This window comes from Equus quagga, chromosome 17 (assembly GCF_021613505.1).
Source record: "Equus quagga isolate Etosha38 chromosome 17, UCLA_HA_Equagga_1.0, whole genome shotgun sequence".
Classification (NCBI taxonomy): Eukaryota; Metazoa; Chordata; class Mammalia; order Perissodactyla; family Equidae; genus Equus; species Equus quagga.
Window position 1 is genome coordinate 57,930,164 of NC_060283.1, and position 24,644 is coordinate 57,954,807.

A 24,644-nucleotide genomic window follows, 5' to 3' on the forward strand; every position below is an offset into this window, starting at 1 on the left:
CTTCTTTAATAGAACTTGTTTTTAAATCTCTAAATTAACTCCAAGAAGCAGTACAGTCCACAATGGAGTTATACAGGCGGTCGATAAAAATTTGAAATAAAAATTCTGAAGACATTCAAACAAAATATTTTCTGATATGATGTTACTTATATTACCATCTTCTTCAAATGATTTATGATCCTCATTAATAAAAATCATAGGATCACAGTGAGCCTTACGATTTTAGTATATATCCTTTCCTTTTAAGGTCCATTCCTACGAGACTCTCATTTAAATAATCCCAGTGATACGGCTTTCTGTCGTTGTTAAAAATCATTAAAATTCTCTGTGTTTCCACAACTTGCCATCTAACTTTGTCTAAGTCTTTTATATTTGACATACCAATTACATCACCAACTGCTTACCCCAAATAGCTAACGAGATTCTCACTCGTGATCTAGTGCCAAAGGTTCAAAGCGTTTTAAAGGAGACAGAGCATTGGACTCAGCGGATGCATGAAGGGGCGGGAGAAGACTGACAACCGCTGCAGACAGCATAAGACACATGAGAGCCCAGAGCACTCAATCAATGTGAATTCTCATTTTTCATTCATAATAGTTCTCAAAGCTTCAGTGGTAACAGAGAAAAGCAAGATCCCAGGATGGAGGAGGGAGACCCAGGAAATCCACATGGCCGCCCTGGAGCAATACAGCAAAAGGTGTCTTTTTGTCCCTCAGCTGTCCTGTGAAATAAACAAGTAATATCCATCATATGACATTTTCAGGTGGCTGTTTGCTAACTGCTTCCTCCCAGATTTGAGTGAAGCTTTTATGAACACACAGAGCACAATTGTGAGATGGGGTCAAACAAAAATATTATACATAAGTGTATGGGCCAAAACTCAAAAATTAAACTTAAAAGAACTCACCACAGTTCAAAGCTGTCTGGCCACCCATGCCTAGAATTAACCCATCTGGCCGTTCTGCCTTGATGACCTCTGTGACAAACTGAGGGGTGATGGGGAGAAAGTAGACAGTATCTGCCTGCTTTATTCCCACCTCATTGGTCTGCACTGATGCAATATTTGGGTTCATCAGGACAGTTTTGACATTTTCTTCCTGAAAGAAACAAAATATATGCCGAATCTGAATACATGGTCAAAAGAAGAGAATGACCATATTTGAATGAAGAGTACTATTGGATAACAAAGCTTTCAAGTTAATCTGTGGGCTGTAGAGATCAGTAATAGCATTAGTGAATGGGAGGTAAAGGGAGACAAATATTTGGTGAGAAGAAAGAAGAAATTGCTTGAAAATACAACTATCTAAAAAGAACTGGCTGCCTCATGAGGTTCACCCTGAATTCCTTGCCTCTGGAGGGATCAAGCAAAGCTGGAGATGACTTCTACAGAATTTGACTAGACACCACAGTACTACTGAACTTTACAGCTCAATGAACCTTAAAAGAATAAAATAGTCCCCACACTTTTAAATGACTAAAATATAAAATGAAACAAGAGGCAACGTCCAAGCTTCTTTCCTTTCTAATGTCTGTCAGAGAGCAACACTGAGTGCACATTTAAAATGCAAGGTAACGTATTCCCTTCTTGCTGGAGGCACTGAAAGCCTTCTGCTGGTTTCCATTTTTTTTTAATATTTTCAAGTCTGTGCTTTAACAAAAAGCATTATACAACTGTTTATACATATAACATAGAAAGAAAATGACCATATGGCAAAAAGTAAAATAAACGTGTGTGTGTGTGAACGTATCCATGGGCTTACCTTGTTCCTGACATCTAGAGAGACCTCCAAAACAATTCTTCACGTAGGCTACTAAGGATAATAGCTTTCTAAACCAGCAAAATGCACATTTTTGTGTATTAGACACTTAGCAAAATAATTATCATGAAATATGGCCAGATGGTGCTTATTATTCTACCTATTAGCATGTCAATTTTGAACTCTTCTAAAAAGTCAGCAAGATATCAGATGAAAGTATAGAAATCATCCTTGAAAGCCCTACATATCCCTGAGGGAGGATCTGAATGAAAAATTAAATGTGTTTCACACTACTTTAAATTCAAGTAGTGCCTTAAAACTGGTAATGTACTTTTTCACTAATCTGTATGATTTTTATACCAAGACTATGAGAGAAATTTCTACCTTACAGATGAAGAAATTGAGATTCAATAAGGTTTCCAAAGATCGTACAGCTGATTAGTGCCAAAATTAGGACTCAAATCCAAGTCTTGTGACTCAAGTCCTATGCCCTTTCCTCAATATGAGTCATCTCTCAAGATTTTAATGAACTGTTCTAAAAGAGTCTGATTAACAAAATATCGAACAGATACACACATATAAGCAAATGCATTTAAAATGTGAGTTGGAATTTAAATAGAGTCCAAACTGAGAACACGTCCTCAACAGAAGTTATAGATCTCACTATCATAGATAAATAACTACAGATTTAGGCATATTTGTTTTTTCCTGAATGTGCTGTACAATGAATATAGCTACTTTTATAAATCAAATTATACAGGAACAGTTCCCATAAATGCATGTGATGAGTGCCCATGCATTTTAAAACTTAGAAATCATTTCAAGCCGTTTTGATAAATTTTAAATTATTTTTTTCTAATGTAGTTCTGGCTACAGAACATAAATAATCTAATTCTTCTCAGATATTTAGCTCATAAATTCATCTCTATTAACCTCCTAATTAATCACAATACTATATCTAATAATTCGTATTCTTCAGTTAAAATATATAACTTCACCTAATGGACGTAAAGCACATAAAAAATAGAAGCTGTAGAGGCTGGTCCAGTGGCGTAGTGGTTAAGTTCACACACTCTGCTTCAGCAGCCTGGGGTTTATGGGTTTGGATCCCAGGCACAGACCTACGCACTGCTCACCAAGTCATGCTGTGGAGGTAAACCAATACAAAATAGAGGAAGATGGGCGTGGATGTGAGCTCAGGGACAATGTTCCTCAAGCAAAAAGAGGAAGATTGGCACAGAGGTTAGCTAGGGGCCAATCTCCCTCATCAAAAAAAATACAAGTTATGAAAATATTAATTCTATATAAAACAACCAAATAAGATAAAAAAAAATTGTATGCTAGTTAAACGCATTCTAAACCTTGAACACTTTTAGATTGTGTTCTAACCAATCTAAACCACTGGACTTCCACTAATTATCTAAAAATAAATTGAATCATAATACAATGAAGTAAGGCATACTTTGAAAATGTGCATGAAATAATACGTGTGCACGTACGTGTGCACCCATGCATGCATGGAGAGGACTATTCAATAAAAACAAATGGGCAGAAGAGGAAGGGGCTGCATTCCACCTATTTTCAACAGATATCTGTCAGGTGAAAATCTTCGTATATAGAATACTGAATAAAGCAAAAAGAAAAAAGAGAAAGATTTTGGCCAACTGTTTTCTGTGTTTGTTGTCCTGGTCTCCTGATGCCTTTCTTTCACCCAGCCAGGTCTCTGATGAATTGTTTTACAGCGCAAAGCCTGAGGCAAGGCCACAGAGAGCTCACATTGCCTCTGGATGGCCTGATTATCACCAAAATGGGGAATAAATGGGAACTAGCCAGGGAAATAAAGACACCAAAGAGAAGCCATTTAGCTCCTCAATGGAAATACCTTACTACCTTACATGTACAGTGGAATTTTTCTAATGGTTTATTTTACTGTGAGGGTAAAGGAGAGGTAAGGGGTAAGGGTTGGAGAGATCACGAGAGACTTTGAAGAAACAGGGAGGGAGTTCTTCCCAACTTCGGTATCGAATCCTCTTTTCCACTTGAAAATCCAGCCATACCATCTTGGTAGGTCCATCCAGTCCAAGTCACAGGCCAGGGACTTTGGTCCCCTAGTGACAGGTAATAACTTCTAAAGCTTCTAAAGCAGGTGTGGTTGCCTTTGCTCCCCCAACTGGATCTTCTCTTGTCAACCACAGAGATGCCTGAAGCATCCTGTAGAACATGGGAAGATGCCCAAATTCCATCCTTCACACAAAAGACAAGTGGATTTTAAAAGCTCACTACCTCAAAAGGAATGAGCAACATCTATAAATGCAGCTTTATATGTTTTCAATATAAATAGGTGAGAACATAGATGATTTTGGAGACCAATCTAACCTTCTTAATTTGCAGGTGTGAACCTTTGAGAAAGTTAAAAATCTTGTCTGTGATCAAACTTTCTTTAATATAAGATGCGTAAGGAACAGTTAAGGGAATTAATTATAGTGACTTTGAAAAGAGGTAGTGTCATAAATCTAAACTGTAAAGTACTAATTAGACTCATTACAGGGAGTATATTAATTCTTGCAAAGATCATATTCTCTCACCTTCATGGCTTTTACAGCTTGTGATCCCGAGTAATCAAATTCACCTGCCTGACCAATGGACAGGCCTCCTGATCCCAGGATAAGGACTTTGGAAACCTGTAAGCAATAAGAAAATGACATTGCTTTTATTATTAAGATGGAGACATGAGGCATTTTCAAGAGTGGGGAAGACAAATTATATTGTCTGAGTTTATGTGGTGATTTAGAGTACAATGTTTAGAAAACTATAATATATGAGTAAAAAGACTAACAAGTTAAACATCTCCAATTTCAAAGCAATTTCTAAAGATCGTGCAGTTTTTTTCTCTTCAGTAAAAAGTTTTTGGAAGAGGTCTACATTTTATTTAAACATATATAAACATCTAAAAATAATTATATAAATATATATAAATTCATATATCATTGTAAATATATACATCTATATGTGTATATGAATACATATATATTATTTTTAGATAAGAATCTCCTTAAAATTTAATTAACTAAATTAAATATTCCACAGGTTTTCTCTGGACAAAGGATCAGCATAAATACAAGTGAGCCTCAAGGCTTTCCCTAACCAATGAAGACAGAAGTCAGGAGGTGAGGCGACATGGTATGCCTTCATATTTACATTTCGCCTTTACAGTTCAGCGCCAGAAATATTTACAGAAAATACAATAAGAAGAAGATCATGTCTTGGCAACATAACGGAAATTCATACAAAATTGTTTGTACTATTTCAAACAAGTAATGATACTGCTTATTTTCCAGCCACAACCGCCAAGACCTTCAGAAGAGAAAGATATTCTTGGTCACTGAGACAGACCATGACCTGGGAAACTTGGTTTGTTTCAACAAATAGTTATTGAGCACCTACTCTATGCAAGGCACTGGGGGATCCCAAATTATGCCTTTTCCCACACCGTTTATAAAAAGAAAAGCATCTGAAGAACATGTGTTAACACTGAGAAAAACACTACGTGGTACCTGGATTCTTTAGCTACCAGGAAGCCACAGTTTGCTCCCACACTGAGTGGATGGATTACCTTTAATCTCTCCATTTTAGGAAAAGAAGCTATCATGGAAATCCTCGAAACAGTCCATCTAACTCAACTCATCATTTCATGTAAACATATGATATGATGTAAACATATCATTTCATATAAACATTTACATTTCATGTAAACGTCATTTCACATAAACAACTTATTTCACATAAACATATATACATAAAGTATGTGTATATATACTTGAAAATAACACATATATCCTTCTAAAGCTTATATAATAAAGGTATGGGTATGTGTGTGGCTTAACTATGACAGCAATGGGTAGAAACCTTGTCTAGTAACACACACATTCAAACAAATCAGGATTCAAGGCTTATGCTACATTAATCCTTATCCATTTGCTTTTAGAGGTAAAATGATGTTATTCCATTCATGATGTTAAATAATAATTCTTCTTTGTTGTTGTTAGTGCCACCGAGTCGATTCTGACTCCTAGAGTCCCTGTGTACAGCAGAGCAGAACCCTGCCTGGTCTTTTCTCACCATCCTCTTACCTTCCGGCACTCTATCAGACAATGTTCCACTGCTATTCATAGAGTTTTTATGGCCAATTTTTTCAGAAGCAGGTGGCCAGGTCCTTCTTCCTGGTCTGTCTAGTCTGGAAGCTCTGCTGAAACCTGTCCACCATGGGTGACCCTGCTCATATTTGAAATCTCAGTGGCATAACTTGCAGCATCACAGCCACACGCAGCCACCACAGTGTGACAACCAACAGAAGGTGATTTGGTCCCCTGACCGGGAAATGAACCCAGACTGAGGAAGTGAGAGCACTGAGTATTAACCATTAAACAACCAATTCTATCATCTACAATGATTCTGTAGTCTGAACTGTATCTCAAGCTTACATAGGGCTATAGTTTATTAAGTAATGGGAACTATATCAAATTCTAAATTAAATTAAACACTATTCTTTATTAAATTATTTTATGACAAATATTCTAGAAGAAGTGAACTTTAAAAGGTATGATTTTAAGTCAAAACATGAAAAGTGTAATGAACATCATCAAGAACAGATCAAAAATTAGATGCTAAAATGATGGATGTTTACAATATTACCAATCATCTTTCATAGACATTAAAATGGTTTACATAATTCACTAAAAAAAATCATCACGTGATAGAGAAAATCCAAAATACATAAACCAAAAGGAAGGCTACAAAGACTGACCTCAACTCTAGACGCGACCAGCGCCGGCTTCGGTAGAGCAGATGTAATGGTGGTACCTTTCCCCTTCTTTATCAGTGAGAAAAAGGAATCAAACAGGTACTAGAAAGACATAACCAGCTGGTCAGAAGCTTCAAAACCCATGAGGCTGCCACATGAAATACAGTGCACTCAGTTAAATCTGAACCTCAGAGAAGAAACTAATAGTATTTTAGGATAGTATTCCTATGCAATATTTGGTTTTTGCCAACTATGGCAAAACTATTTACTAGTGTAAGAATCAGATCAAATAAACACTTCTAACTGGTTACTTCAAATCCTATCAAAATAAACTTTTCAGAATGAACAGTTCAAATAATGCCTTCTGAGAATGTCAAGTTTTCAACCCCTTAATTATGAATCTTATTTTTCTTCTAAATAAAATTCTAGTTATGCAAAAAAAATTGAAACCATATTATTTATACATCCTAAAATTAGAAATAACTGGATTTTAAAAATTTCTATCAGCTCTAAAAATATCTCTAAAGATTATTGTTAAGTTTTACCAATGAATTTACTTGTTGTTGCACTAGACATGACAAATTTCAAAAAGATACTCATTTTGCTACCATTTGGCAGGACAAAAAAAAGGATTAAGTGATACGGGATATTATATGCCTTAATTTCAATGTTCCTAATCTGAAGTACCAATATAGGAAAATAATTTAAATTTTAAAAAAGTATTCAGCATGCATTAAGCGATATGTGCATGTAACTAAATTTTATTTATGAGTTTCATCGTGGGTGGGTAATGTTATACTGTTTTCGGCTATTAAGAACCATTATTTCCTAATAATATTAAAGCAACAAAATACAAATATCTGAAAAGGCAATTCAGCGATGAGGAAGTAGGGTTGACAGAGGGAAAATTCTTATATTCCTCCTCGTTTTACCAAGTGTCTCTTCTGAGAGTATCTGCTGACAAGGAGGAATTGACAGCATTAGGCCTGGAGGCCCCAGGATGGGGGTGAGAGTAATCGCACCAGACTGAGGGTCACAGCAAGCTCTTGTTTGGAAAGATGTCCTTAGCACTGAATCAAGAGCTCACAGAAAAAAGCAAAACTCTTTGAATTAAAAATAAAACTCCTCCAAGCAGTCCCTGTGGTTCCTTTCTGAAGCCATCTGACTCATAGCACGTGCCCTCTCCCTTCCCCCACGCGCCTTCTTCCTTCTGCTGTTTGTTCTCTTCATCCCGACACAAGCAGTTGCCATAGGGATTTTTGTGAAGTCACAGATGGGGGATTAAAATTTCATTTCAGTTATGAGAACAAGAAAGCAAGAGGGAATTCATTTGCGTAGTACAATAATTGTAAATTTCAGAACTAAATATATTAGAATAATAAGGACTTAAATAAAAATAGCATCACACTGGGTTTCTTAAGGGCTTTCCCACTTTAAATTTTAAAAAAGATAGAAAGTTTCTCCATGATGTTCATGGGGAAATTTTAATACAAAATGTGTCTTATCAGAGCCCTCTTCTTGAGAATGTTCTGTATCCAGATGATCTGGGGTGATTATTTTGGTTTCTTGAGTTTTCACATAAATGCATTTCTGATTTGAAAAAAAGAATGTAAGTATTTAATAGGCCTCATCCTTCTGGCATACCTCAGTGTCTCTTGGCCCTGGGCTGACCTCTGGGTGGAACTGCACGCCGAAGAAGGGTTTGCTCTCGTGCATAATGCCCTAAAGGAGTGAGAAACAGAAAGAATTTCCTTTGCTAACAATTCCCAGACTATACATTATTCAGTGGACAATAAAGTTCAAATTTAAACCCTGAGTTAAATGCATAAGAACATTCTCAAAAGTAACAGTACTGTTAAGTAACATAATTGGAGAATTTAAGAACTGACGTTATCAGACCATTTTGGTAACAACAGAAAATACACCAACGAAGACTCAGCGAGTGTGACTCCCTTAAGAAAAACAGCTGATTTGGTCTGTAGCCTTTGGTGCCACTCTAGGCTCTGTTCAAATCAAACTCAAATCTTCTCCTTATCTCCAGCTCCTAAATTACTTCTCCAAGGGTCTTCTCAAAGACTACTTCAGTGCTAAGCAAGTCCCAGAGACCCCCACAGACTGGGCCCAAACGGATCTGGAACAATTGCTCATTGACAATGAATGTGTAAGACAGGCATTGATTAAAGACTCAAAGAGTGGATCTGAATGAGTCAACCGATGAGAGAATAAGACAGAGAAATTATTTTTTTAAAGCACGGGGCTATGGGAAGTAACCTGTAAAAAGACTTCCTCCACAGACACCCCAAATAGCCTACATAAACAACGGGAAAGTGTCTATATAACAGAGTATTGACAGCCCACATTTCTCGTCACCAACTGAACAGGTTTACTGAGATCACTCACCTCGTTTGTTTGATCATTGATATTCACAAAAAGTGACTTCCAGCCAGTAGGGAGGGTGCTGTCCAGGGCATAGCCATGATTCTGAGCAGTAATGAAAGCCTGCCTATTTGAGATATTCAAAACAGGCTGATTCTGCCCTCTGGAGAGAAAAGGAGAACAAGAAGGGGGAAAAGTAAAAGTGAAGAGAAGAATAAGAACGCATTAGTTGCAAAAATTGTGAACAAGAAAAGCCTATTAAAATTCAAAAGTTTCAACTGCTTAGTGAAAATTAGTCTGCGAGAAAAGTCACAGATCGTTAATCCCAATAATTTTAGCAACAAAAATCAATTCAGGAAGCTTTGTTGTGTGTTAAATATCAGGTCTATTAAACTTCTATAATCGGTTTTAGAAAAGGAGGAATTGCACTCACAACAAAAAGTTAAAAGTTGCTCACTAGCTTAACAGAGACAGACAAACATAACCAACTTATTTTAAGGAGCTATGGTACTTTTAAAGCCAGAGGAGAGTTTTGAGGGACAGTAAAGAGATGACCACTCAGTCCTGAATCATTTTGAATTATACTGTATGTGGAAAACGGGCTGTTGGGAAAACTCCATGTTGAATAAATTAACACCATTTGGGGTAAGGAAGTAGAACCATCGAGAGGATCTGAAGATTTCCTGGTTCTTAGGTCACACTAGACTCTTACAATGTCATCAGTGCTCTGAAATCAAGCTTCAATCAGAACAACTTCCCTTGGAATCTCATTTGATTGAGTATTATAACCTCTATTTATGCCAAAGGAAAGAAAATAACTTTAAACTACAGCCAAGTTATCGTTAGAGAAGGCTGCCTTTCAAAAACGCAGTTAACAGAAAACTGTGAACCATGTAATAGTGTGGTTATCTACTTATTCTGAAGAAAATGGCATGTAAGTTCTCTAAGTCTTTGGGGTTTCACTACTAACAGCACTTCAGAGCAGTTTGACCTGCGAACAGAAGCAGAACTGCTTTACCTGTTGGCCATGGGCATCTTGTAGGTTTTGGCACCAGCTGCCAATCCTGTTATTAAATTTCCTGTACTGATTCCAAACAGTGGCTCCTTGCGATCACTCTCCAAAACCTAAATCAGGGAGAACTTTCATTAACCCAGAAGTACAGTGCCAAAAATCGCTGCCTCTGAGGAATAAAACGAAGTATCCTTTTTTTTTTTGCTTAATTAACAAGGTAAAAAGAATAGTAATCAAATAAAAAGCTAGATTATAAATAAGGACGTGATTGACGAATTTGTAGCATTAGAATTCAATAAAATGTACTTAGCATTCAGACTAAACTAAATCTAATTAGTATTTCTTTAGAGACTTGAAGGTCTCATAGGTCCTAGGGTCATGGCGAGGATCATGAGTCATCATTTCCCAGCTGTACAGAAAGACACATTTGGAGATTGGACTCCAGCTCCCTTAACTCGAGGACACGATCCCAGTTACTCTGCCTGAAGAAAGACTCTTTTTCTTCTCCCTCTTTGTTGGTTCCTTCTACACAATATCTGTGCTGACAATGTCACAGAGGTCATATAGGAGTCCTAAAATTACCTGAATAAATAAACCTATAACAGCCTTTTCAGCACTGTAGAGCAGACCCCCTCCACCTCACACACAGATACACACTACCCCCAAGTTCACTGCACCTTTTTGACGTTCTGAATTAGTGGCTGTGCAAGAGCCGGGTTCCCAGGCCCTCCAGCAATTAAAAGCCCATCATACTCCATGTTGGTGAAATCGTGATTCCAGGGAACTAAATGCACTTCAGCTCCTCGCTGGAAAAGAAACACCAAATCAAATTAATAACTTTTCTCTTTGCTATAGTATAACTTTGCTAGACCTACTCTTGACTCTCCCTGAAGGGAAGGGAAAAATAGTACATGATTCAAATAAATAATGCTGAGCAACAAATTCTTTGGTGGCTCATTGCATTTTGGGTGATGTAAATGGAGCCAATGGTCAATAGAAAGTGGAGGAACAACACTATGAAAGTTTTGATCCTGAAAACGTAGGTAACACACTGTCCCGCACCTCGGAGTTTTCAGAGCCTACGGGCTTCCTGACTGGGCGAACGGGGAGAGGTCATCATCACTAGCTACGTGAGAGAACTGCAAACAAGATAGATCCATTTGCTGCAAAATTTAAGTTGGTCCACCTCTCACCTTTTTCTATTTTGCCTTTTCTGTCTGACTACAGCTTAATTAGCCTTCTTTCCCAGGGTTTGCTCATATTACCTATAATATGTATATTCTGATGGAAAAATTAGAACTCTTTTATATAAAAGTGGATAGGAGTAAGTCTTTCACAGTTTCTCTAGAAGCATTTCCTGAACAAGGATTTGAGAGCAAGAAGTTTATTTGGAAGGGGTTCCAAGAAATACCAATAGGAAGCTTCACCTTGAGACACCCAATAAAGTATGCATGATCAAGCAGTTACCACTAGAGACCACCAGATCTCCAGCCCACTGGGTAACTCTGAGAGCCAGTGTAGAATATCCACCCTAAAGAAGCCTAGCCACGGGGCAAAGGAGCTGGAGCATTATACATTGACCCTCTCTAGCCATTGGTTGGGGCTGCTGTGGGGATCATTAATTCTATGGCATTTCCTACCTGCCAGCATGCTCCAACCAACCAAAGAGAGCCCTCAAGCAAGGAGATGCAGAGGCTTGCAACTGGAAGATGGGCAAAATGCCTTCAAATGGTAAAATGAGAGGGAGATAATGGATAGGCCATCCACAGCATCTGCTACTGAAGAGTCTATGCACATTTTCCTTAATAAAATTGACCAGGATTTGAAATCATCATTTGAATATTGCTGATATTCTCTAACAAAGAGAGGATGAATTGAAGAATTTTCCTGTGCCCATGCCTATTTGATATTATGCAAATCTGTGTGTGTGTGTGTGTGAAACAGAGACACAGACAGAGAGACAGAAAGAGAATGGAAGAGGGAAGGAGAAGGAGAAATGCTGGAAAACAAATTTAAGAAAACGTTGTGACAATGGTTACATTCTCCTTAAGCATTTTTAAGGTTTAACTTTAACCAGTGTATAAGATTTGATACAGAGCAATGTGAAAGTTTGTGCTACATCAGGACAGGGCCCCTCCAAACATGTGGTGCATGATGAATGCAGCCCTATGGAGCAGTTCTCCATCTGACTCTAGCTTTTTGGTCATCTCTAGATCCCAAGAAAGTGACCATGACATGTCTCAGAGCGTCAGTCAGTAAGTGAGAAGAACAGTCATCATTTTCTTCTCTGTTTTTGTGGATTTTGAGGGGCTTTTTTTAAATATAGTAGCCTACATCTCTAATTTTAACAGGGATAAATGTGTTATTCTGTAGATCAAAGGCAACAAGAAGAGAGTAGATCCCCTGACATTCTGAGAGAGCGCACAAGCTTTCTCTGAAACAGAGGCAATCAGCTTACCACTAAGGATCAACATGACAAACCCTCACCTTTGAGACCAAACAAATCACTCACCTTTACGAGCAGGCGGATCACATTGTTTTTGATGCCACAGTCCACAGCTACCACTTTGGTGGGGTTTCCTTTGCCATACACCTTGACATCCTGCCATTTTAAAAACCAGAGAGTGAGAGGGAAGTTCCAGCTATGAGCAACACACTAACATGATCAACACATCTGAGGATGCTTTGCACTTGGATTAGTAGCAGATTGATTGCTAACTACTAGCGAGTGACTTGCAGTTAACAATCAATTTGTAAGACAGGCACAGCAAGTGCCACAAACTGTATCTTTTTTATGAGAAAAAAGCACTTTGCTGTTTTATATAAAATGTTGATTACAGTAATAACAATGATCCCTAAGAAATTGTTGGCGTCCATAGTTAACTACCTTCTTTCCCATGTTTTGCCTCATTAACAACCAGCAGCAATGGAATTTTAAAGAACTATTGCCTGATTCAGCACTAGACAGTTGTGGTAATAGATACATCATGCTTTAAATGGCACTCCATCCTCAACTCGCAATAAAGTTTGGATGGGGTAAAGCTACTGTGCCTTAGGCTGATGCGGTGGGGCTATTGGATGAAGTCAGTATGAGGGTCAGACAACTGCTAAGCTAGTGCAGCCCCTGGTCCCGCTGGGTTGCTGTGAATTGTTTGCATTTAAACGGTAGACTTCATAAAAGGATCCCAGAGCATATTACAATCATTACCTACGTCTTAAGCACTGCTTGGAGTCAGATCCGCTTTTACAGGCATTTACCCCAGAAGCAGTTCCCCAAAGTCATAAGTGAGAAATAATAGAAATAGAGAGAGAGAAAGCGTAGGGGCTGGGCGCCCGCACTGCCTCCAGCTTGGAGAGTTAGCGGGCACATTCTGAAATTTAGGATGATTTCAAAGTTTGCAGGAGGTTTTAGATGAAAATTGCAATCTGGATATTTGAAAGAACATTTACCTTAACTGAAATGTCTACCTCCCCAAGAAGTCTATAGAATATGAAACATAATCCTTAAACTGTACTTGAGGAAAAAATACGAAAAGAGTTTATTATATTTTTTCTCCTGCTGACAATTCTAGAGAAAAATACCCCAGTCCTTCCATGATCTGTGGGAATTACTGCTGAACTGATCAATGAATGCTACAGATAATCTCTATCATCAGATAGTTTGAAAAAGTACAAATTTATGCTTAACCTTAGGCTTCTGCTACAAAATAAAGCAATGTTTCCATCTAGTTGTAGCTACATCAAATTGCAATTACAAGGCAATGAATTAAGTTATCAACCACATCCAAAAAGAACTCACAGAATAAATATAATCTATCTATATATATCTATAAAGATACAAATATGCATTTTTGTCACAGCTGAAATGAAGTTCTCCAATTGTGCCAGCATGAAGAACCAGAGCAAGCTTTCACCATAGCAGTGTCTCCCTTTGTTTCACATAGACAAAAAATTCAGACAGGCTTGTTGTTGGTCTCTACACAAACACATTATATACTCTCCACACAAAACAATGGAAATTAAGCAAAACCTCACAGACGCTTGAATATATGAGGACTCTCCAGGAGAGGACTATATTATGCAGGGGTTTTTTTTAACCTTATCTGACCATAGAATTTTTTAATGTGAATTTCTCCAGGCCAATGTTCCTCACATTTGGAAAATGCTAGACCAGATCCCCAAAGGAGTTCTCAATTCTAAAATTCTATCATTCTGAAAGAAAAAATAGCCCTCTCTAATGCTGTGTCTCAAACTAAACCATTTCACAAGAAAATGTGGAGAAACAAATACAGGAAAGTATTCCATGTCATTTGAATGGATAGATTTTGGAATTAAAAAACAAGTGAATATTGCACATGGCATGATCAGATTCTAAATACATAAACAATTGTTTATCTAATTTAAGATTTTCTTTCTTCAACAGCTCATATTTCCTATGCGTCAGCATGATGTAAATGCATATCCATGCCCAACATGAGTATCAAGACTCAGTACTGATTCCTAGGGACCCAAAATCCTGGTCCCCCATTTCCAAGTGACAGGAGTAGGAATAAGTGATGATATCAATGTGTGTTTTCTCTGAGGCTGACATGCTACTAATCAGGCTATTTTCATTCTTTTAATAACATTTCCTTAAAAAAAAAAAGCCCAGGTTCACCAAAGTTCTCACAGCTGGAACTCTTGCTCATGAAATATTGTTCTGATTGGCGCTGTACTACAACATGAATCACTTCACAAATGAAAAAGTATCAGCAGGTGTTGGGGAGCATCCTTTCTAAAGACCCTCAATGAGAAGGTTTGGCCACAGCAGGGAGGGGAGTACCCCCTACAACCAGAGTCAGTTCTCTGGTGCATCCACCCACTATCTCATCATACATTTTACAGCTTCTGATTAGAAATCCTTGAGTCTCACTTTGCAAAGGTAAAAGATAGATGGTGTAAAACTATGCAAACTTATTTGAATATTATTACATGATAGCGTGACTATGGTTATCAATAATTGTTATTGCTAATATGTTGGAAGGCAGTATGAGATGATGTTTAAAAGCTGGACACTGGAGCAAAGCTTTCTAGGTATAAATCTTAGCCTGTTGACCCTGGAAGAGAAGTGCATGGCCATCTCTCCCATAGTGAAAATAAGCCCCAAGGTGGAGCCAGCCAATAGCAATGACTTCAAAAAAGTTTCCATGGGCCTGAATTCTCCACATTTAAAGCACAATGGTAACCAAATACATTCTCCTAGGAAAAGAAAACTATTTTGTCTCCTATTTCATGTGGTAAAAACAGAAAGTAGCAATCCACCCTTTAAATTTCAAAGTGCGCCAAAAACTTTTCTTTAAATCAATTTCAGAGCCGTATCCCACGGACGTCTCAAACTCCTGTTGAAATGCTCACTATGCTCACTCAAACTGGCTGAAATTCCCAACTGAGAAAATAGGGGGATCTTCTATCTGGTCACATCCTGTACCCCATTCTCCCCTCTATCCAAGCCACCTCGCTGTCTTTTCCTGCTGTTGCTGCTCGGGTCAGGCTCTCATGGGTTTAGCTGCAATAACCTTCTAGTTAATTGCTCTTTTCTCCAGTCTACTTTGCTGCAAAATGATGCTGAATGAGTTGCCAGTCATTTCCAGTTTTGTTATTTAGCCGTCTAGATCTGGCTTTAGCCCTTCTCCACCCATCTTTAGCTAAACGTGTGCCTCTTTGGTTCACACATACCAAACTACACACAACTCACACACGCCATGTTATTTCATGCCTTTATGCCTTTAAACATTTCCCAATTTTTCTGCCTGAGACGCAGTCCTCCTAGTTTTCCATCCACCTAACTACCTGCTCCTTGTCTCAGAAGAAGCCTGCCTCCTCTGCAGAGCCTCCCCTGATCCACGTATCTCACCGGATGCTACCCGTGCATGCCCTCGTGGCGCCCTGTGCACCATCCAAGGATAGCATTTACCACAGGACTCTGTCCATGGTGATTACCCGTTTATCTACCCCACGAGGCTCTCACGGTCCCCAAGGACAGAGACTGCAGCAAGAGACTCGCAACTACTTTAATAGATTTTCAATCAAAACCAACAGACATCTTTCTAAGAGGTATTCTATACCTTCTTGTAAATATACACTAAACGTATCTCACTTTGGGGCAGCACAGTCATCATTATAAATATTAATTTTTGAAATGAGCTCTAATACAGTAAATCTTCAGAGTGTGAAGGAAAACTTTTCCCTGTACAAAATGACCCAGACTCTGATTAGTGAGTCTGATTCTATAAAGTGCTCTTGGTTCTGTGGCTGGTTACTTGCTTTGACTCCCAATCACTGCCATGCCTATCTTTGTCAATTCAATGGCCCCTTTATTTGACACTGTTAAAGCCTTGAGCTGGAGAACCAGAAAAGAAAAAAATGTTAAAATAATAGTAAATGGACTCTAAATTGGGACATGAAGTTTTCCCTGTAAGTAAAATTAGTAACTTTAAATTTACTGATTTGTAATATATATTTTAGCTGCTTTGAGACCCTTTTTTCCCTCAGTTCTTGTGCTTCTGGAAGATGACGTCTGCCTAAGTTAAGATTCTGATAGTACAAGAAAGGGATGTCTAAAGAGAATAAAACAGAACTACAAAATATGAAGGAAAATCTCTCACCTTGGTTGAAACCTCAGCAATCAAATTCCGCTTATTTGGATCCTCAAAAGCCACAGACTGACCTTCAAATTCAATCTTCCCAAGAGTGGTACCCTATCAAATTAAAGAATTAGACAGTTAGAAGGGAGCGGCGATGAAGGTGCCAACAGGACAAATTCCCAGAGACCTAAACAGCTAGCTGCTCCAAGATTTAGATGTCTTTATAACTGCTCATAACCATCAGCGAAAGGCTTTCATCTTCTCAATCTGGAAAGATGAAGTAATTTGCAAGGCACATTTTCAGAAACATTCTGAGAAGTAGAATTAGTTCTCTTAGGGCTGAGGCCATCACCTGGGGTAAGCAAAGGCAAAAGGCATCAGAATCAGTTCTCCAGCTTCCAGACTGGTGCAAACTGGAGTACTTGAGACACCTATTCCTTAGTGCATATGACCTAAAGATATTTCACGGGAGACGTGGACAAAACAATCTGTTGAGAAGAAAATAAGAAATCTGAAAATTGAAAAGGATGTTTTCCTTTGAAACATTCCTTAGGGGAAAAAGTCACTTGGGAGCGAGGGAGGGTAGAAAGTGCCCGCATGTCATTCAGACACGACTGTTATTTCAGTGCAATTGTTAAAACCAGAGTGCTACCTCACACTCTTGGGAAAATAACTAAAAACCACCTTTCACTTCCATGCTGGATTATTAAATTTCATGGTGGTCTCTACTTTCCTATATAATCTAAATTATAAAATCCCTTCACTATATTTATGGATCTCTAATTTTGAAATTTGTTTTTTAGTCCTCATTTCCTTTTTCTTAAACCTTGCTGAATGAAATACAATCTTACTTTCAACCTAAGATTAATAGAATTGAACGCTACAATATATGTTTTTAACATGAACCAGCATCACTCATAATCAAATATAATAGGAAAGATGATTGTTTTGTCTGTGTTAAGCTACTCAGCTAAATATTGAAAACCTAACTGCCTCTGATAAAAGGAGGGTTCATCTTAAACTAACATCCAACATGAAGAACCTAGTATGGTCTTGTAAAGCATTTTGCCAAATTATTAAACTTGACTATATTCTATTCAACCTGCCAATTCTGCAGCCTGAATTGGATTTCCAAATTTTATGCTCTTCCCATTCTGGTAGCATCATTATTGGGTACTGCTCCCACAACATCACTGGGCTAAGAGAACACAAGAATCTACTTGGGATGTATGATCTCACTAACATCTATTCTCAGGAAAATCAAGGAGGAGGGAATAAAATCAGAGGCAGAGTAGAAGGATCTCGAAGGATCCCAAGAGCTCTCACTGTCTTCCTTCTCGTCATGGCTATGTGGTCATGCTTTTATTTTCAAAGCTGTTCTTTCTTTCTGTTTACAGAGATCCTGTGTCAAGATATAATCCAAAAGGAATCTACAACAGATTATCTTGAAGAATCAATTTCACTCTGAAATTGGATCATTTATTTATTTTTTTTTTGTATGTAATATAATTCAATGAGAAAACTTTAGTGGCATTTGGGGAATTTGGTTAACATTAACATGGTAGTTTCTTTCTGGTCTGGGATGTGAAGGTTTATGTAGGAAAACAATAGTGTCCACCTTGTATAACAAGAAGCAAGCAGATGGTGATATCCTCAAAGGAGGGGTCAGAGGTTTGACCAATAAGATATGAAAGCAAAAGATAAACTTTCCTTTTATCAGCTTGGTCATTGGTAGAGTCTCAAGAAAGACTACATCATAAGGTGACACCTGCAGGGCTCACGTGGCACACTCAGGAAGCATAACTCGCTAATTGACAACATCCCCCTGAGGACCCAACAAAGAACAGCACCAGGGCCGTGCACTCCCCGGGTGGCATCTGCCAGCTGGTAGGCATTCAACGGAGGCAAAATTGTCAGGCACCGAGCTACCTTCTCCACTTGCTTCACTAATCCTGTCACGTGAGCTGAATTCTAAAGGCCTTGACATGTTGGGATGGTGAACACAGAGTGGGCACTCAGTCAACTGCTGCCCAGTGAATTATCCCCCAGTCCATTCGGTAACAAACATCCCAATCATGTATTCAGTCTTGAAAATTACATCCAAAATAGTAAAAGATGACAGAGACACAAATGGCAGAAACTGGCCAGATTCAATTTTTTTTACATACTAATGGATTCCTCGGGCACTGAGAACAAAAATAATGTGTGTGTGTGTGTGTGTGTGTGTGTGTGTGTGTGTGTGAAGAAACATAGATTTTGGATAAGATGAAGATCATACCTTATCCCGAATTATTTTAGTCAGCATTCTTGTATCCACTCCATAAATTGCAGGAACCTGTAAGAAAAGAAATCGTAGTGATAGTGAAATTGGAGGAAATTAGATCCAGCATATTGTTTTCAAGTTACAAACTTAGCATCATCTATCTTCTTGAGCAGTAAACAATTTCCCTACTCCTTCTTTTCTCTGAGCCAGGGTGAGTGTGTTGTCAGAACACGGTAAATTGCTGCTCCAATTAGGCACAGGACTCTTAATACCCAGGCCCTTCATCAGAATAAAAAATGAGAATTCTGAACATCAATCTTCTGCTACAGTTTTGTTGCTTTTAACCCAGGACCTTACATAAGTTATACAGATAGGTAGGTAGATAGATAGATAGATGATAGATAGATTTAAATAATTAAATTTGTGAATTTCATAAGCAAAGACATGTAAATAATATGCAAATCCATGTTTTAAGGCAAATGTTCCCGGCACATAGTAGGCAAAGATTTTTCTGAAGGTGCTTAACTAGTCATGCTGTAATAAAATATACCCTCCCTATTAGTAAACCAGGCAACACCACCATTTGTTTTAGTTTCTCTGACAAGGTTGGATAGAGATAGATGTGATATAATGAAAGAGCAATGAGTCAGCAATCAAACTATCAGTTCTAATTTCCTTTCTTCCCCCAATTATCTGAGCGATGTTTGAGCAAGGTGTTTTCTTCACTTGTACACAGAAGGAGGTGAACTGGGTATTATCTTAGACCCTCTTCTAGTAGTACTATGTCTGTGATCATGGAAGAAGATTCGAAGCACATTTAAAAACCAGCCAACCTAAAGGAAACATTAAGGGGAGACGGGGAGTCTTCTGAATGCCCATTAGGAACATTAGCTCTCTGGGTAATGGAGGTAAATTCAGATAATGGTTGAGAAGAAAATAATAAAGTCCTGGGAGGTGAAATAGATGCCTTCTTCTCTCTTTTAAAATTTAGAAAGAATGAGACCCAGGGAGTGGAGATCAAGATGTTTTGATCGTCAGAAAGAGGCAACATTTAGCCCCAATTGGTGGACACTCATTGGAGAGGCAGAGCTTTCTCAGAATAATATTCTGACAACTGCAGGCCAGCAGCAATCAACAAAAGGCAGCCACGGCAACACTGGAGATGAAGCTAAATTCAGCAGGTCTGTTAACTTCAAGTACGTCTGACATTCGAACCAGGAGAATCCTCTCATTTGATTAGAAAATAATACTTAAGGAAAGGATAAGATAAGCTTTACAACCTTTTTCGTTTATTACTTCAAATGAAGTTATACCTAATTAAATGTCATAGAGTCATAATGTTTAAGCCCAAAGAGACTTAATGGCAATCTATTTACACTCATCTAGAAATAAAATGAGGAAGGGCCAGCCCAGGTGGCCTAGTGGTTAAGGTCCACACACTCTGCTTCAGTGGCCCAGGTTTGGTTCCCAGGCGTCACTCGTCACCACTCGTCGGTGGTCACTCTGTGGTGGAGGCTCACATACAAAAAAAAGAGTACGAATGGCAATAGATGTTAACTCAGTGCAAATCTTCCTCAGCAAAAATAAAAAGGAAAAGGAAAAGAATTAAAATGAGGAAAGTATGATATGATGACATGACCTGTGCAAAGTCACCCAGTTAGTGAATGGCAGAGCTGGTACTACAACCCATGATGCAAGTCACATACCTAGATCCTGAGTAAAAGGGGAGGAGGAAGTTAAGTTGTTCCAGAGAATAGAAAATTCTAAAATTTTCTTTCATCCCTTTCACAGAGGAGAAACGCTTCCAATCAGTTATGAGGGCCACCTAGTGGATAAACTGAAAATATGTGGTCCTCAGTGTTCAGAGGGGAGTGAACCCCGAGAGTCTCATCTGTAGGAACAGAAAGACTCACCCTCGGAAATAAAAAGATCCAAATTGCGTGATCTGCCTGACCTGCTTGGCCCTTTTCAATTCCATACACCTTCCCAGCTCTCCAGGGACCCAGAACCGTTCTTAGGTGACGCTGGCTGCCCTCCCGTATGTCTCACCTTTTCTTCTTGTAGCCACTGCCCCAGACTCTTGGTAGCCAGCCAGTGGTGGTAGTCATCACTGTAATTTAGCACCAGCAGCCCCGCAACCTGGAAAGACAGGCTGTCATTTTACATGGGTGACCACAAAGTATTGTCCAATTCTGGTGACTTGAATGAGTCAGTTTGCACTTTTTTAAAAAAAGCTTTATTATATCCACTGATACAAGGCTTAAACTCCTGGAGACTTAAGAAAAAAAAAAAGATGATCAACACTTTTCTCTTAAAATATATAATTATTACCTTAATTATCATGTGGAAGATCAGTCTTACCTGGTTTGACAAATCCTGAGACTGTGAGGTCCCCCTTCCTGGCACCTATATTTTTCCTCCATAGCATTTGTCAATAATCTAATTAAAAAGTACTGTTTAACATACATGATAAATAAAATAATTTTTTAATCTACATTTAAAAAAGACTGGGGAATTTGGGAAAAATTGTGAGAAACTAAATGACTAGTCCAAGACACTCACAAATGGAGTGGTGAATTTGTAGTGTACATTTTTGAGTTGTTGATATGGCCCACATTCCTAAGACATTATCCAAATTTACCTTGAATAGGAAATTTTAATACGTTCACTTTTAGACTGGTATATAAGCTCTCTTTTATTCATCTCCTAAAGAGGATAGGGTAAAGGTAAACAGTTGATACAGAGCAGATGACCAAAATCCTTTTAAAAGGTGATTTATCACCAATTCTTGTAGCACAGTTGTTATTTGAACTTATAACTACGTTTTTCCAAATGAAGCCAAGTTTCATCCAAGGCATTAAAACAAATCCAAAGTGTCCTGACAAATGAAACTCAAAATGCTGTCACGTTAAGATTATTTTCATATACCGCAGATTGAGGTTGAGAACATGAATTTAACAGTTTATACTACAGTACTGAGGAAGAAACATTGGCCAGCCTACATTCTTAAAATGAATCAACTAGACCCCCTCAGATTGAGACGCTTTAAACAGTCGTCACTGGAACTACCTTAATTCCATCAGACTCCAAATATTTGCTAAGTCCCAGGTCGTCCAGCGCCGCAGTGTCAGGGACGCCACCGTTCCCAACAATAGGGTTTGCCATGGCCAGAATCTGTCCTCTGTAGGCAGGATCAGTAAGAGCTTCCGGGTACCTGAGTACAGAGGTCAAAAGATTACCAACCAAAAAACGTATGTAAATGCAATCTACTTATATGCTCTTAATTATTGAACCCTTGAAAATTAGACAACATGGGATTAAAATCCTACAAGCCTGTCTAAAGATTTTAGCAAACCTGGGGAAATTCTATGATGGAATATGGAAATTTATCCCATGATATGACTGATATGAAAAGAAAAACTGATTCAAGTATAAAGCACATCCTCATATAATTTTCATTTCCTCTGTTGCTTAAGTTTATTAATTCCTTAAAAAATTGCTTCAGAGGGTCTTGATTTTTAAGAAATTGCTCCATATGAAGTTTGTTAATATCCCGAATATGCCCCCAGCAGACCAGGCACGAGTGAGTTCAAACTGAAATTTACTGTTGAGGGCGCCAGTTTCAGCAGAATAGCGACTGTCAAAACTGAAAAGCTTTTTTTAATATCTTTTCGGATACTGAAGAGTATCTTGATTACGTCAGTGGTGGTTGCACGGGTGTATATGTTTATTAAGATTTGTTGAATATTTCAAACACTGAGTTAATTACTACGAAAGAAATACTAAATAAAGTTGATTTTTTATTTAATTAACTTTTTATTGCAGTAACATTGGTTTATAACATCATATAAATTTCGGGTGTACATCTTAACATTTCAATTTCTGTGTTGACTACATCGGGTTGACCACCCAAAGTCTAATTGCCATCCATCACCATACACGTGCCCTTTTACCCCTTCAATCAAAACTTGATTTTAAAAATATTTTTGTTTTAGAAAGAGGTGTATGTTTGAGAATTATCAACTTAAAACAAATCAATTCCACAACAATTGACCTGAAGCATTTTTGATTTCTAAACTAAAAGATTCCAAACAGCGATTTTAAAGTACTCACATGGAATCAGGGAGAAATGCAGGAGGGCTTTATTTTAATGTTCAGAGAGGGAAAAAATAAGAATACATGTATTCTTATTTTTATTGTATATGTTTAATTATATACCTATTTATTACATCTACTATATATTATACATATTTTTATTATATATACAAATATATATATACAGAATTCTTGAGTAAGAAACACCATTTCCATAAACACTAGGAGCTCTCTACAGCTATTCTATGCATTGGAACACATTGCAATGAGGTTTTTTTTCCTCCTCTTACATTTTCACTTTCTACAGAAAGAGTTAAACCAAATCTTTCTTGCGGACTACTACCAAAAGTGAATTTAGGTGCTGAGAGAGACAGAATCAACAACTTTGCTGAAACCAAGAAAGTTCTGCTCAGGCAGTAGTCAACATAAGTTTTCAACCCCATCCAGACTAAGCCCTCCAGAACTACCTTTGTCAACAGAACACCCAGTCTTTCAGCTCAGGGAGCCAACAGTGGTTACATGCTGTGATATTTACCCACACCTCCATCAGCTGATGTCCCAGGTGCCTCTCACCTGTCAGGAACTGAGAACTTTTTAACCAAGCTTACACACAATATAAACGCACTTCTCGAAGATGAAAAACAAAATAATCCCCTTAATTATCAACCACCTTACTGAGTGAGCCATGCAATGAATGAAATCAGCATTTCTCAATGGAAAATAGGTTCTGTAGACTAATCTTATTAATGAATGCCTTTTTCTACCTCAAAAAACATCTTTAATTAATTTAATTTTACTTTATTCTTTCTCTCCATAAAAGAACTGGCTGTTCCTTTTAAACATATGCTGACAATACTCTCTCTAGTAAATGAATAAATACAGCTTGTCCTGGAGAACTGCAGTGTTGGAAGAAAATTAATCCATCACGCCCTGTTTGACTTTTGTGATGTGACAAGATTTATTACCCATAATCTATCACAGAGAAGAAAACTCTAGTGCCCTCCATCATTCTGATCTATATTAAACAGTTGTTTGTTGGCAGGTATATTAACACAGCTAGTAATTAGTGCTGTCGAAAAGCTTAAATAATTGCCTGGTAAAGCACAACTTTGCAAACAGTTTTCGTACACTGTAATTTAATGTTCTCAGCAGTGGAACTATTTTAAAAACCACCTAGTAGTCTTCATTTCAAACAGAGTCAAGAGTTTAGAGAAGAATGTACATTAATAATATAAGGAAGTTTGGTAAATCAATATCTTCAATATCAGTTAACCCAATGTCCCTTTGTCCTTAAAAGGTTAACTAAATTCCCCTAAAGAATTTATCAAATATTTTGTAGTTTAGACTGTTGAATCTCTAATGGAAACCATCTAGTCATTTTTTTTAAGATTCATAATTTTTTTAAATTGCCACCTGTAAATTACTACATAGTACAGGCCCCTCACTTTTTATATGTAGAAGCTAGGATTCAGAAAGGCTAAGTGATTTTCTTAATACCACACGACCAGTTATTAGAACCGAGACCAGAACGTCAGCTTCCTGGTTCCCAAATGAACAAATGTTTGTTGGCTACACATGATTCTGTAGCAACTTTTCATTGCCGTATGTCTATTAGGAGATCTTAAATACTAAGTTGAGTCTCAACTGACAAATTTTGAAAATATGAAATCTATGCACCTGCTCTCCCATTGATTACTTTAAGACAGTAAATGTATCT

General features: G+C 37.8%; 1 protein-coding gene across 1 annotated transcript in view; it reads right to left on the reverse strand.

Moving 5' to 3' along the window:
- CPS1 (carbamoyl-phosphate synthase 1) overlaps nucleotides 1–24,644 on the reverse strand; it is a 116,478-nt gene that overhangs the window by 70,722 nt on the left and 21,112 nt on the right. The window contains exons 3-14 of the mRNA XM_046644516.1: nucleotides 21,902–22,046; nucleotides 20,882–20,971; nucleotides 18,848–18,904; nucleotides 16,591–16,683; nucleotides 12,459–12,548; nucleotides 10,624–10,752; nucleotides 9,953–10,059; nucleotides 8,959–9,097; nucleotides 8,203–8,280; nucleotides 6,562–6,660; nucleotides 4,343–4,438; nucleotides 908–1,097 (exon numbers count right to left, since the gene is read on the reverse strand). Coding sequence (XP_046500472.1) covers nucleotides 908–1,097; nucleotides 4,343–4,438; nucleotides 6,562–6,660; nucleotides 8,203–8,280; nucleotides 8,959–9,097; nucleotides 9,953–10,059; nucleotides 10,624–10,752; nucleotides 12,459–12,548; nucleotides 16,591–16,683; nucleotides 18,848–18,904; nucleotides 20,882–20,971; nucleotides 21,902–22,046 — 1,313 coding nt within the window. The remainder of the gene's footprint in view (nucleotides 1–907; nucleotides 1,098–4,342; nucleotides 4,439–6,561; nucleotides 6,661–8,202; nucleotides 8,281–8,958; nucleotides 9,098–9,952; nucleotides 10,060–10,623; nucleotides 10,753–12,458; nucleotides 12,549–16,590; nucleotides 16,684–18,847; nucleotides 18,905–20,881; nucleotides 20,972–21,901; nucleotides 22,047–24,644) is intronic.